This window comes from Hypanus sabinus, chromosome 4 (assembly GCF_030144855.1).
Source record: "Hypanus sabinus isolate sHypSab1 chromosome 4, sHypSab1.hap1, whole genome shotgun sequence".
Taxonomy (NCBI): domain Eukaryota; kingdom Metazoa; phylum Chordata; class Chondrichthyes; order Myliobatiformes; family Dasyatidae; genus Hypanus; species Hypanus sabinus.
This window is the reverse complement of record NC_082709.1, coordinates 37373719-37389008: the sequence shown is the minus strand read 5'-3', so window position 1 is coordinate 37389008 and position 15290 is coordinate 37373719. Positions and strand designations below refer to the sequence as shown.

General features: G+C 38.6%; 1 protein-coding gene and 1 long non-coding RNA gene across 20 annotated transcripts in view; one reads left to right on the top strand and one right to left on the bottom strand.

The window, feature by feature from the left end:
• LOC132392660 (PTB domain-containing engulfment adapter protein 1-like) overlaps positions 1-15290 on the bottom strand; it is a 403579-nt gene that overhangs the window by 77300 nt on the left and 310989 nt on the right. For 18 of the 19 annotated variants that reach the window (XM_059966854.1, XM_059966855.1, XM_059966835.1 and 15 more), the window contains 2 exons: positions 15040-15156; positions 12441-12532 (listed from right to left, as the gene is read on the bottom strand). In XM_059966854.1, coding sequence (XP_059822837.1) covers positions 12441-12532; positions 15040-15156 — 209 coding nt within the window. Of the gene's footprint in view, positions 1-12439; positions 12533-15039; positions 15157-15290 lie in introns of all 19 variants that reach the window. The other variant, XM_059966853.1, reaches the window with a different exon arrangement.
• Positions 1-15290, top strand: part of LOC132392662 (uncharacterized) — a 41048-nt gene that overhangs the window by 10374 nt on the left and 15384 nt on the right. The window lies entirely within an intron of this gene.

Sequence of the window (15290 nt, the reverse complement as noted above, 5' to 3'; positions counted from 1 at the left end):
TCCAAGGCTTAATACATCTGCCAAATGTCCTGCTAAATTAAAGGCACTTTCTGAAGGAAGTGTTTGGAAGTGATCAAAAAAGTTTTGTTCCTGTAATCAAGAAATCCACAGATTCGAACATGCATTTTCTACATTGCTTCCTGATGTCAAACAGCTCTCATTATGAAATCCAGATCAAACTTAGAGCACACCTCCCTAAAAATAAAACAAAGTAAGACATGTATCTCCTGGCTCCATTTTTTTTTCTTCTGATTAATTTCTGATAGTACAAAACATAACTGTATTGATGAGGAAGCTTTACACGAATCAGAGACTACCTGTCAAAGTGTGGTGACAATTTTGAGTTAAAAAACACTGAGGAATGGTTGAGTTGAAAAATGCTTCCTCGGGAAGAGGCAGAGACGGGCAAATATTAAAAAAAGGTAGAAGACGTATGAATTTACGGGCTCATAAACAGTGAGTACTGTCTGATCATAATCATTAATTTAAAAAAAGAGCAGAAATAGCTGTCTACATCAGACAGATAGACTCGTTCAATTGTACTTGAGAGAACTGGAATACATACCTATATTGAGAAGTGAGTTGTCAGTTTTGCTCCATGTAATAGATGGAACAGCATCCAGTTTGCTGAGAAGTTCGACTGCTCCAACCAAACCAGCCAGTGTGAATTTTGCTGATATCATGAAAGTAATGTGGGAATATTTGGAACCAAAACCATTACTGATTGAGGAACACTTTATCTTTCATCAGTGGAATCTAAATAAAGGGAATCCCATTTCAGCTTACATGGCTGATTGATGAAATTGCGTGAGTATTGTCAGTTCAGTGATGGGTTTAATGATGCACTGAGAGATCATTTAGCTTGTGATATCTCACAAATCATTCAGAAACAGCTCCTAACTGAAGCACAACTCATGTTTAAAAGAGCAGTTGAAATCACTGTATCAATGGAAACAGCAGACAGAGACACGATTGAGTTGCAGTCAGGAATGAAAGTGAATGTGAGCAAAGCTGCAACATCTAAACAGAAACCGGCCTGGTCGAACAAATAATGTTACTATTGTGACAGGGGCTCACATATATCGGGTCAATGCAGGTTTAAAGGCAAAACTTGTAGACACTGCCATAGCAGTATTCAAGGATGACATTGGAGAGCACAAACATATCAAGGGTAAAATAGTGTTAAATGAAAATGCCACGCCCAAGTTTTGCAAGGTCTGTCCGGTTGCTTAGAATATCCATAAAAAGCAACCAGTGAGCTAGATTGCATGGAGGCTGAAGGAATCATTTGCAAGGTTGAGTGGAGCAAGTGGAGCAACCCAGTGGTCCAAGTAGCAAAGAAGAATGGGTCTGTTACAATTTGTGGAGATGTTAAAGTCACCATCAACCCAATACTGAAAGTAGATCAATACTCTCTGCCCAGAATAGAGAGTATTTTACAAACCATTCTGGAGGAAAACACATCAACAAGATGGACCTTGCTGAGGTCTACCTACAGATGGAGATGGAGAAAGAGTCCAAAATGTTTCACACCATAGACATTGACAAAGGGCTTTATTGCAATAATAGGCTTGGTGCTGAAGAAGTGTCTGCACCTACACTCTGGCAGAAAGCTACCAAGCAGGTGCAGAAAGACTGCCCAGGCACTCAGTGTTACCCAGTAAGGGTAACAAGAACATCTCCAAAATTCAAGACAGTGTTAAAAATGTTAAAGATTATGGGCTCAGGGCGTGATGCAACATGTAAATTCGTTAAACCAAGCATCACTTACAGTGGTCACACCATCAACACACAACCAGACATATGTGTTCTGATAAAAAGCAGTGGTGGATGTCCCAAGGCCAATAGTTGTGGTTCTTTTTAGGCTTTGTCAATTACTATGACAGATTCCTGACAAACTTGGCCACTGTGCTTCACCCTTGGAACTCATTACTAGAATTTGGGAAGAAATGGCAATGGACAAAGCAGTGTGAGGTGGTTTTCCAGAAGACAAAGGAAACGGTGACATCAGACACTGTACCGACACATTATGATCTACTTTGTCCAGTGAAGCTTCCCTGTGATGCCTCATCTTATGATATAGTTGTACTCAGACCATGTTATAAGCGATGGTAGTGAACACCCCATGGACTTTGCATCACATTCCCTTACCGCTGCTGAGAAAAATTACGTACAGATCGACAGAGAGACCTTGAGTCTGAATTGGGGAGGGAGAAGTTTCATCCAGTACTTGTATGGGAAAGCATTTACTCTCATTACTTACACTTGTGTCCATTTTCTATCTATAGAAGGGTGTTCCACTAACAGCTGCAGCATGAATATAAAGATGGGTTCTGTTTCTTCGATTACGCAAGTACAAGATTAAATTCAAGTAGACGACTAATCATGAAAATGCCGATGTATTCTCCCGTTTGCCATTGGAAAAGGAAGTACTTCAAACATTTACAACAGAGGACACTCCTCTTGACGTACTCTCCCTGATGTAAATTGAAAGTCTCCCTATCCTGGCAGAGCTGATCCAAAGGGAAACCAGAAAAAAAAACCCACAGGCTCAGGTAAACATGGCAACTCAAAATGGCTGGAATGTGCAGCAGAAACTCCAGTTCCCCTGTTTTGTCCAGTGTCAGGATGAAACTGCCATTGAGTGGTGTTGCCTTATGTGATGATTGAGAGTTTTATCACCCAAGGTGAGAGCTAAAGAGTTGGAGGAGCTACATGCAGGTCATCTAAATGTGGTTAAAATGAAAGCACTGGCTCAGATCTTTGCTCAGTTGCATGGGACAGATGAGCAGATCGAGCAGCTTGCTATGCACTGCTCAGGAAGCAAACCCAGAAGAAAGGTATTCAGCACGGTCAGAATCACTTCCTGCAGTCCCAGAGCCAACCCAGAACCTTAATTGCTTCAGAGCCACAAGTCTCACCTCCCTTGATCGGGAAATGTTATCCCACAAGAATTCTTACTCTTCATTGCTTACAGAGAGGAGTGCTGTGTATTTAATATTCCAATAGGAGTTGAGTAACATTGTAAATATATTGTTTGATTAAGCATCTATGTTGCTTAAATAATTCGTTACAGTTTATATATGAAGAATATTTTCCTTGTTAAGATTTCTACTGCTATGATCTGACGTATTTTATTTTAACAGCTTTCTGCAGAAGCAGTATGTCCTGTCGTTAAGAGTATTTTGGTTGAACATGTTTTGACCAATCAGCGGGTAAACATGTCATGTTAGTCCAGGCTACCAGTGACGTAACTGAAGTCCTGCCGCCTGATAAGATAGGGGCACCTGGAGGGATGGGGCCATGGTCAGTTCCTATCTCTAGTGGAGGGATAATGTAGCTGAGGGTGAAGACTTCAAAGACAAGTTGCTCTCATTTCTGTGAAATGCAGCCAAGGAGTTGTCTGATGTGAAAGATCTAATGGGTCCTTCAGCAGCTGATTTCAATTCTGAGCTGCTTTTGGTTATTACATCACTAGTTGATCAGTGCCAAAGCGTATCTGCGGAAAGCTAAAGTAATTGTAGGCTGGGAGTGTTCTCTCGAGTCAAGCCCAGCCCTGATGGCGAAGAGGAATATGAGATTTGGCTGAGCAGACATTTCAGCTAGTGGATAAATGCCAGTGCTCAGATAATAGGAAAACATGAAGACAGAGTGTTTAATGGGTCCGGCAGCTAATATACTGACGTTCCAAAAGGCAGAAAACTCATTAGCCATATCAGCTAATTACATGTAAGCTCTGGAAGGTGCTTTCGGCAATACTGAAAGTTCAGCTGAACTTTTGAAGAAGTTCAGGTACACATTCCAGGAGAGAGGGGAGAAGCTGTCTGCCTACCCTTTCAGAAACTGGTGCACTGTTTGTGCCACAAAGGGAGCATTCAACTGTCTGAGAGAAATTGCTTGAGGACGGACCAAGATGAGAATGGCGTGCTGACACATGACATGACTGCTCTACGTATTCGAATTATTCGCAAGATGCATCCTCCTACACCTTTTATTAAGTTACTCATAGAATTTAGAGAGGAGGAAGACGTGACTGAGAAGCCGAACATTTTCAAAAGCCGAGTAGTGTCATCAGTGATAGCCTGTGCTGCTAAAGTGACCCCTGATGCCACAGAGATGCAACTTTTGAGGAATGAGGTGAAAGGCTTCATGCTGACCTGACTCAATGGATGTCTGCGGAATTCAGCTAAACATGACACGTCCGTTGAGAAACCCGACCCACCTGTAGGACTTACAATGCAGAGGAAGCTGCTGAAAAGGGTATTTTGTCTGGAGAGGTGACCAGTATTTTCTGTTACATCTGTGGAGAAGATGGACATTTTAAGCGAGACTGAGAGGGGCAGGAAACATCAGTCAGTGGTTAATTAAACAAAGAAAAGCAGCAAAACTATGGAGGGACCCAGCAAAGGAAGGGGCTGTCATCCTGGAGAGAATAAAGTGAAAAACCTGGAAGTTTAGTGGAACCAGGCTCCAATATAACCATATTGATTAAAGTAGTTTATGCTAGAGCCATACTTGACACAGGTTCTCAAGTTACTTTGCTTAATAGATCTTCTTACAACCGGTATTTGATGCATTTACCATTGTCACCACTCAGTTCCCTTGAGATTTCAGGACTTAGTACTGATCAGTACCCACACGAAGATCAGTTGTCATTGAGACTGAAGTTTTAAGAAACAGATGATGGAGTAAATGAAACTGTTGACACACAGGTGTCCGCCTGCCTGGATCAGTTGAAAAGGGTGAAGCTTCCATTGTTGTAGGAACAAATACTTCCATTGTGAGAAGGCTCATGGGAGCATGCAAGATGAGGAATGGAGAGAATTTTATGAAAACTGTATCCATTCACCTGGTGTTCAGAGCTGCTTTTGAGAAGGTGCAAGTTCTTCCTAAACAAAATGGTGAGCATAAACCAGGAACTGTATAGTACAACTCATTCCAAACCTGTCATGTTAAGTCTCGGAAGAGTAGAGCGACAGTGGACACCCCTTTTCAAGAGTAGTCTCTCCAGTTAGTACTGGTAGAGGTTTGGCAGCACCTGCTTAAACTGAACAAAGCAGAGTTCAGTCATGGAACAGAGGGACCTTAGCTACCAGAAGGTATGAGTGATAGACAGGAGGAGGCATCCTCCTATGGACAGGAAAGGTCACAGGAGTGGCTGAAGCTTAAGATGAGATAAGGAGGTCTCAGAGAGTCAGGAAATCCCAGCTAGGCTGGTAGAGGTCCAGTGAGAAACAGATTGTTATATCAGTTCCCATGGTGAGATATGCTACTTCCATTGGCAAATGGATTGGGGGTTCTGATATCATGACATTCATTTGATGACTGTGTTAATAATGGTTTAATAAGTTCCAAGGTCATGAAGACATGACTATCTTTTGGGCGGTGAATGTAATGCCCTGGTTAAGATTTCTAATGCTATGCTGTGAGGTATTTTATTTTAGCAGCTTTCTGTAAAAGCAGTGTGTCTTGCTGGTAAGATAAGGCTGAAGATAAGGTACCATGTTGTCCAGCTTATGAACATTGTGTCAGCCAATTGTAACTTTCTGCCCTGTGGAAGATTCAGCAGAGCTGGGTAGAATCACATTTCTGAAGGACAGTAGTCAGGGTTTGGGGCCTTTTGGTGAGAACTGCAGAGCGGGGCACAAGGGAAGATGCTGAAGAATACCATTGGAAGGAGAGTACCCGTTGCAAGAAGTGCTTTGTGCAGATGAGTGACACCAAGAAAGAAGGGCCAATACTGCTGAGATAGCCAGTTCATTTGAGATGGTTTTGAGGTGGGTTCTTTCACGCAGATGGTGGATTTAGCGTGTGAGTAGTGATAGATCCCTAACTACTCCAGAAATGAGCTCCAATGTTTAAGTGCATATTGGACCAATTTAACAGTAAAGGGCCCTTTTTATTTTTCTTTTCTTTTTCTGTAACTTTTATAATTTTATGCTGGTGTATGATGTCACATGACTGTTAGCAGAGTTAGTTAACAAGCCAAGTCTGTATATGAGCCCCAGAGAGAGAGTTGCATCCGTAAATGGCATTCATCACTATGCCACATCATAAGTGCACATCTCCCTAAAAGTAAAGAACAAAACTAGAGTGCATGTCCATCTGCCCAAGTTTTTCTTTTGATTAATTTCCAGAGTTACAAGCATATCATTTCCTTCCAAAAGGAAACAGAAATAAGGTCTAGAAATGCTCACCACTGAAGAATTGGTAACAAACAGATCTATCTCAAGAAAAGGTCATTTCTGGATCATAGTCAAAATAAAAAAGACAGACAACAAAAGCAATACAGTGCTGCTCAAATGAAACAAAATAATCTTAGCCACCAATTTATCCCCAAACAAAAATTATTTGAACATATTCACTATTCATGTATCTCTTTCTGGTTTATTGCATTTTTGCATGCAGAAACTGATCACTACTTTATCTTTTTAGTAAAGTGACCATGTTTCAGAGGTACTTGATTGTCTGCAAAATAGGTTGGCATGTCCTGAAATTAAGTACTGTATAAAATCATAGCATTTTTTTTAGATGTTCTGGGTTGAATTTTCCTCTTCATCTTTGCATAGCCTGGTGATTTTATTTTGGGATTCTGCATTTTTCTTCTGTGTTAGACCTCTTCAGTGAACTATGTAAAAGGACTCTCAAGATTCCTTTGAACATCTGTATTGTTCAATCTCTCACTGTTTAAAAAGTATTAATGCATACAATACTCTGCAAGAGAGTGGTCTGTATTTAATATTTAAGAAATATTTGAGTAATCTTGAATATCTATTGGTTGATTAAGCACTCATGTTCAGTTAAATAATTCATTATGAGTTACAGGTACGGATACGTGAATTTCATACGTCATCAAGATACCACGTGACGTGTGCACGCCTTACTTGAAGTAAACACGAAATTAGACCCGCATTTCGGATTCCAGTGTTCTCCTTTGAATTTGTGTAATGTTTTGATGTTACAAAACAAAATGAACCCAAGATGGCTATCGACTCTTAAACTGCAATGAGACATTCGAAATTTTCAAAATTGCAGTGAGGAATGGTCAAATTTTAAAAAAAAACAGCCCAGCATGTGCAGTGTCTGTCGATTAAAAAAAAAAGCAGTGCAGCACACATTTTTCGGAAGGGAGGGCATGATCAAGTTTTTTTTAAAAAAGCAGTAAACGGAGGAATTTATGAGTTCATAAAGAGTGAACACCGGGTGATAATAATCATGAAAAAGTAGAAATGGCTGGCTATATCGTTAAAATTGACACATTTGAATACACAAAAGATAACCGTAACATGCATACTGAGCTAATTCAGCAATATTTTGAAGCAAATGAAATAGCCAATGAGAAACAAGTACCAATTTTGCTAAGCACATTGGCTTTAAAGGCATACAGTTTGCTCCAAAGTTTAACTGCTCCAACCAAACTGTGAGACGTGAGCTTTGTTGATATTGTCAGCAAGTGCGTAAAGGGACTTTTAGAATCAAAGCCATTATTAATTGCAAAATGCTTTATGTTTCATAAGTGGAATCAAAAAGAAGTGGAATCCATTTCAGAGTACGTGGCTGAATTGAGGAAGTTGTCTTAGCGTTGTCAGTTTGTTGAGAGGCTTAATAATGCACTGAGAGATTATTTAGTTTGTGGAATCTTACAAGAAAGTATTTAATAATGGCTCCTAACTGAAGCACAACTCACATTCTAACGAGCAGTTGAAACCACTGTATCAATGGAAACAGCAGACTGAGTTGCAGTCAGCAATGAGAGTGAGTGTGAACAAAATTGCTGCATCTAAATAGAAACTGGCCTGGCCAGACAAGTTCTGTTAGCACTGTGGCAGGGTATCACATACACCAATGCAGATTTAATGTTGAAACTTGCAGTAAATGCAACAAGGTAGCTAATTTTGTTAGGCAGACAAAAATAAATGGATTGTGTAGAGAAGAGAACAAGAGAAAAAGTCAAGCTGCAGGGTAAAAGATATCTGCATGCTGTTGATGAAAATCTGACAGTGAATTCAGTGACACAGGACTGTGTAGCCTAGAGATTTGCAGTGCTTACACCAGAAGTGAATGACATTTCAAAGATAATAAACCGAAGCCTGCAGTTATCCAACTATGAACTTGTACTGGAGAAAAAGATAACTTCTGTGAGAATGACATCCATAAGAGTGAAATAAAATAACCAACAAGACCCATTGGGCTTGTACATGGTAAAATCAGGAGGACCAGCATTGTGAGGATGTGATTGGCTGAGACAACTACAATTTGATTGGAGATCCACCACAATCTGCATGCCACATCTCCTTCATAAAGCCATCTGAAAGAGAATTAGGAAAGGTACTGAATGATGCCTCAACTGTCTGCATGCCAAGCACCTTGAACTGTTCCTCACTACAGGGTGAACAGGTGTTGGTGCCAAACTTCATACCCCTGGTTGGACAATATACTGGACCAAGGAAGGACCATTCTGTTCAGAGGAAAAGTGAGAGTGATAACAGCAGTGTTCCGACTAGAGCAGTTTTTCTAGGCAATACACCTGTACCTGAAAAAGCTTCTGATATGCTAACCAGGTAGCTATTAGTGAAATGTGGCTTGGCTTTAAGCTGGAAGAGAGCTCAAGGAACCTCAGGAAAGATGCAAGCATTCGGCTTTTGTGTGTATAAAGCACCAGAATCTATTCTGTGTGCATTAAGGTTATTGCTTGAACTTCAAGTGGGAGACAAAAAGCTGCTTGTAAAAGTAGATGCAAACACCAATGCCCAGCTGGATGAATGGACGTCCAAAACAAAATCAATGGAGATAAAAAAGCAGAGACTCATCAGTTGTTGTGGTGGATGAGGAGATCAAGAGGAGAGATAAGATGGTAAAGGGAGCAATAGAAGTATTAATAATACAATACTCCAGTGACTAAATACACCTTTCCAAGATCAAGATGCACAAGCTAGTATCAAAAGGAAGGAGAAGAAAGGTGTCCAGAGCTGTCAGAACCACTTCTTGCAGTCTCAGAGTCAACTCCTACAACCACAACGGAGAAGGCTCAGAACCTAGGATCGTTACACAGCCACAAGTCTCATCTGCCAAGCAGAGTGATCCCCTTTGTCAGGAAAATAACGTTATCCCACAAGAGCGAGGAATCCTCCACAGCAATTAAATCTTTAGGTATGAATAGGCTAATTTAAAATTTACTATGCTGTTGATATCTGTATATAGTGGTTGTATTATATAGTATATTGTGTATATAGTTGATGCATTCTCTATTAGGTTGGCGTTCATAGCTAAGCAGGGAGGAATGTGTGTTTCATATTTGAGTAATCTTGAATATATATTAGTTGATAAAGCTTTCTTGGTCGTTTAAATATTTCATTATGAATTATATGCATGGATATGTAAATTGCATACATCATCACACTATGCACGCCTCGCTTTAAGTAAACATTAAGTTACACTAGCATTTCAAGTTCCTGTGTCTTCCTTTGCATTGGTTTAATGTTACAAAACAAAACAAAGTGGGCTCACCAATGCTCCATATAATTAAGGCATGGCCCCTTGCAATGTCGAATAACAGCACCTTTACAATCCTAATTATTTGCAGGGATATGCCAGTGAATCATGATTTATGATACACAGATCCCTCTATTTCAGGATTTTGCACACTTTAAACAAATTGTTTATATGCTTATTATCTTTCCTACTAAAACAGAATATATGCCATATCTGCCAGATGTTTGTCCACAGTTTAACCTAACTCTATACCCTTTATGGACCTCACAATTTACTTTCTTGCCTATCTCTGTGTCATCAACAAATTTAGTAAACATGACATGGACGAAGGCATCATAAATAGGCATCTGTTAGTCTTGAGAGACTATGGATTTGAAAAGTTTCCAGGGTGCAGGCCTGGACAGGGTTGATTGGAAGAACAGCAGTTGCCCATGCTGCAAGTCTCCCCTCTCCACGCCACTGATGTCCAAGGGAAGGGCAAGGGCTGATACAGCTTGGCACCTGTGTCATTGCAGAGCAATGTGTTGCTCAAGGACACAACACGCTGCCTAAGCTGAGGCTCGAACTAAGGACCTTCAGATCACTAGAACAATGCCTTAATCACTTGGCCACCCACCAACACTCAAAGGCATCAAAAGAAATGATAAAACATTGAGATATCAGCACTCACTGTATCTTGCCAACAAGAAAACATCTCATTAATGCTATTCTCCATTTTCAGTGTGCCAGCTAATCTCTTATCCTTGCCAAAGCATAATAAGGTTGAATTATTCCACAAGTACTGAATCCACACCATATCAAATGCCTTAAGTTTAGTACATCTACAGGTTCTATTTTATCCACAACATGGCACTTCTATGGTGACTGCCTCATCACCATACAAAGTGATATTAAATTCTTACAAATAATATACACTTCTTGACACCCACACTTTCATCTTTGGCCTTAATGTGGTGGGCCTTTTATTGAAGTTAATTGGTGGCAGACACTAGTTCAGGAGAACAAAATATTCCTTCATATTCTGATTGATCCTTAATGGCAAAAATCTCCCAGACAAGGATATTAAAATTTTAAAATTTGTTCTGCATCAGAAAGATTGTTTCCAGTGTTCCCTAATGAGGTGTTAATTGGTTTTATTTGCTTGTACTTGTAGTGGACATTATAGTATACAAGCATCATTGTTTCTGCCTGGAACAACCAACAGTTTTGGAATGATTGACAGTAATGACTTTTTGTCTGGGAAAAATAAAAACTCTTTGAAAATACCAATGTTTTAGGATCAACAATCATACAATTAATACTCATATTCTTCTGAAAGTGAAAAATCATTAAATGGTTTTTTCCAGCATAATGAGCAGTCCTGGTTATAAAGCTATAAAAAGCTCCATATCACAAAACAATCTACATTTAAACTCATTTTAAGTATTGCCATATCACATACACAGAGGCAGCTAAAACAGCTGTAATACTCAGGAAATGTGTAGTCCCCACTCTTGGGTGTACTCCACTTTACCTGACAATAATTTTGTGTCTACATCTGTGATGGTATTTATAACATCATGTAAAAGCTATAAAGAGCTGCAAAGGTAATATTTCATGTAGCAGTTATGCCGAGAAATACAGGCCATTTTTTTTTAATTCAGGACAAACTTAAAGATGAAATAGGCATAAAGGGGAGGAGAAGGGAGGGCATAAAAATAATTATTAATAGGGTTGGAGGCAGAAGACAAAAAGGAACAATGGAAGGAATGATGGTTCAAGATGAATTATGGGATAAGCAAAAAGGATCTCATGCTAAATGGAAAACAAATGGGATAGATGAAAAAAGTAGATCTAGCATTACAAAAGGCAAAGTACCAAAAAACCAACATCAATTTTGTTGATGGAGATACAGATTTAAAAAAAGAGTACATCCAACCTTGTAGAAGGTTGTAGTGTGCTGCATTTGGTTGCTGCATTATTAGATAAATATATTATTATTAGAGAGCATGCCAAATGTATTTGCAAGGTATTATCAGAACTGTTTGAAAGACTCTTCAGGAAAAAGTGTGCACACTAGATGAAGGTGACATTTTCCCCATGAAAAGAGACTGTAACTAAAGGTTTAAATAGACACAGAGACCCTGCTTCTACAGTTGGTAAAGGATAAATCTAGAAGTTATCAATATAAGACAGTCAACAAGCAGATTTAGCAGAAAACAACGCTCTAACCCAGTGCTGGTAAAATGGAGAATTTCCCTCACTGGGATTCAATGAGGTAAGAAGTGTAGATGCTTTTAAAGGGAAGCTGGATAGGCAGATAGTGAGCAAAGAATAGAGGGCTATATTGATAAGTTTATTGCAGGAATATTGTGAGCGATGGTGGTTGTTCATGTGAATTGTAAACATGCACAAATCAGTCGAGCTGAATGTCTGATTTCTGTAAAAAGTTACAGAAGCATCTAAATTAACCCTGCTAGGTAAGCTCACTTTCAAACTGGCTGGCTGACATTAAGTAAAGAGTTAATTTAGTAACAGTAAAATGCTCCTGAAATAAACTGCATCAAAATACCAAAGATATAATAGGGTCTTTTAAGGGACTCCTGGACAGGTACATGGAGCTTAGAAAAATAGAGGGCTATGGGTAACCCTAGGTAAATTCTAAAGTAAGTACATGTTCAGCACAGCATTGTGGGCCGAAAGGCCTGTATTGTGCTGTAGGTTTTCTATGTTTCTATGTTAAAATAGTGCCACTGTATAAATACAGATCCAGCATTTTAATAACTTAGTTTCAACATAATCTTAAGAAAAAAGGAGTACAGTTTTTGGAAAACATTTACTAAGGGTAAATACACTAGAAATAATCTTTATTTATTAGAATACTTATATTCTGTTTTGTAATGACCAAATATTGAACAAATAATTACAGATTAAATGAAAATATGACTGTCACATGTTATGTACTTACTGGTGATGATGGACCTTGAGTGACATTTACTTTAATTTCCAGTTCCTGAACTTTCTTTTTCAATTGAATATTCTCCGTTTCCAGTTCTTGAATCTGTAAAAGTAATTTTATTTGTAAAACTGCACAATTACTTTCACAGAAGTTCAAAGCAAATTCAACCTTGCCTCCGCATAAAATAGACCTTGGATTTCTAACTTTGGCATAAGGATTAAAATAAATCATGAAATGTATGATTATTACAATGGCTGGTGTTTTATTAAATGAAGTGTGAAAGATACTGCAGCAATTTTTCTTGTTAAGTCTGAGAAGGCAACATTCCTTGGATATTGTATATTTAGATACAAGTAGTAGTTCATGCACATACAGAAATTGCTACTGAGCAACTCAGTTAAAGTTGCAGAAACTCACTTCACACACCAACCTCATTTGCACCATGCATTCCAACAAAGAGAACCTAATTAGCAGGGCATCCATATACAGTATCGATAATTGAAAATGTGCAATAATATTGAAGGGCTAAATTTGCATCCCACTTCTTTCAAACCCAAGTAACAGCTATAATTCTGCAATTAGGTCATTGAGTGATGACAATCAAGTAGAGCAGCAAGTGATAGATCTCATAAAATTTGAATGGCTCTGTCATAACCAATATTCCAAGTAAGATGTCACCTTACATTACTGAACTGTAAAGCGTGGGTTCAGAAGATCAGTTGTTTCCCAAGTATTCAACCCCACTGAGAAACATTACAATGGCCATGGTTGAGATGCTGTACATCAATTCAAAACCAATTTCAGATTTGGAAACATAACTTGAATCTAATCACTCTCAGAATTACAGGTGCTTCTGGCGTAAATTGTCTGAGTTTCAGAAGAGCCAAAAGCAGCCAGAACTGAATCCTAGTGCTGAACACTACTGCAGGTACTTTTAAGTTGTATCAAAGTGGGCTTCACGTTAGGAGTGAAAGCCTTTTGCAGTGAGGACCATAGTTCATGCAGGGCATGTAAACATGTACAGCATCAAGGGAGTGACCTGAGTGGGGCATGTTCTGCATGCAATGGATGATTGATAAATCCCTGCCTGCCAGAAGCCTCTACTCCACATCAGACATGTAGGATCCAGAGCAGAAATCACAGACTTTGTTGAGCGTATGCTACTGAACAAGATCGCAGCTGATTTTGCCCGAAGTTTTTGCAGTCTTTGGAGTGAAATCATGTTTGCTGCTCTTTTGTGACTATCGAAGATTGATGACCTTCAGTTCAAGTTTGTTCAAAGTGTTGGCAAAGTTATTGGGTTTATACATGGAAAAACAGTATTCATTAAAAATTTTGTTTCCTGTATTTTTGATCATAAGCACCCTCAAAGAAAATGGTAATTCCAACAAAATTTGCATTATACAATTGTATGCTAAACTTTTATGACTTCCTTTATGCTGATTTCACAAGACAGCTTGAGGGAAAATACTGCTTTAAAAGCTTATTATAAAAGTAGGACCACCTATAGCTAAAATAAACTCTAATTACAGTTGACACTAAACCATATTTTGATCTTAATCCTACATATACTTAATCACAAATATGTTGAAGTTATTGCCCCATGGAGAACTACCACACTGAAAGAACAACCAGACCAGAAGAGCATACTAATAAAGCTGTACAAGAGAAGAATGGAAAGGCAGAGTATCTTTATTTTTGTAGTTTGGCATGTGCCAATGCTCTGGCACAGAAATAATAATTGATTTACTTTTGACTATATTGCAAATTTCTATCATACTGGATGTACTCCCATGACAATGGCAAGACTCCAGCATTAAACAACAGTCTTAAGGCTATTCTGAGCTATTTCCTATCATATTTAAGGCTTCCACAAGTTTCATGGCAAGTTTGGTATTTTCAATTCGTTTCTACCGTTATTAGCAATCAGAATAATTACACAGCATTTGCAAATACTGAGTGCTTATGGAGCACTTCTACTCTGATAAAATTAATATCTGGTGTTAATAATTCTGGGCAGATTGACACTTGTGTATAAAATCTGTCCCAATGTATCCCCAAGCTGGAGAGAAAATTGAAAAGTTTAGGAACACCAGAAACCTGAAGAATATCTGGGAACTAAATGCAGTATAATGATTTTCAGGATGAAAACCATTCTCAGGAAAGAAAGCAACATGGATATTTGGGTTACAGATTGACTCTGATGGGAGGTTTAATTTGAACATCAAATATCCTCTAACTTTCCAAGCAAAATAATGGGAAGACTTATCCGTATTTAAACCATAGAGAAAGTAAGTACATACATTTGATTTCCATTGATAACTAACAGAAATTATTATCATAACCCATGGCTTATAAACTACTAAGAGATACAACTTATTTGACTTGCTGCATGTTTATCAAATTTGATCCTGAATTTTGGTAAAAATGTTATATGTGCATGGTTACATCATTAGCACCATATTACTTGCGTTGACATATGCATTACAAATTCCTACTGAAATTTCACATGTCCAAAGATTCATGGAAATAACCAAATTCACAATTAATACTCATTAAATCAATGGTTTAGGCCAGTACATTTGATTGTGCATCCATTTTAAACTCACTCGCTTCTGTAAGCTGGCAATCTGTTTTCTTGTCTCAACATCTTTTCCTCCAGTTTCCAGAAATTTCTTGTAGGCCAAGTCAAACGCTTGGCCAATAGTCAGTGTTATTTCTTCAGCCTGAAACAGATTGAAAATATTCTCATTTCCATCCAAGATTTTGAGATTGCTGTTGAAGCAGAACTTCAGAAATATGCTCCGAGATCATGAAAGGTAATTTATAAATTTTCTATGTTTCTATAAATAAATGGCCT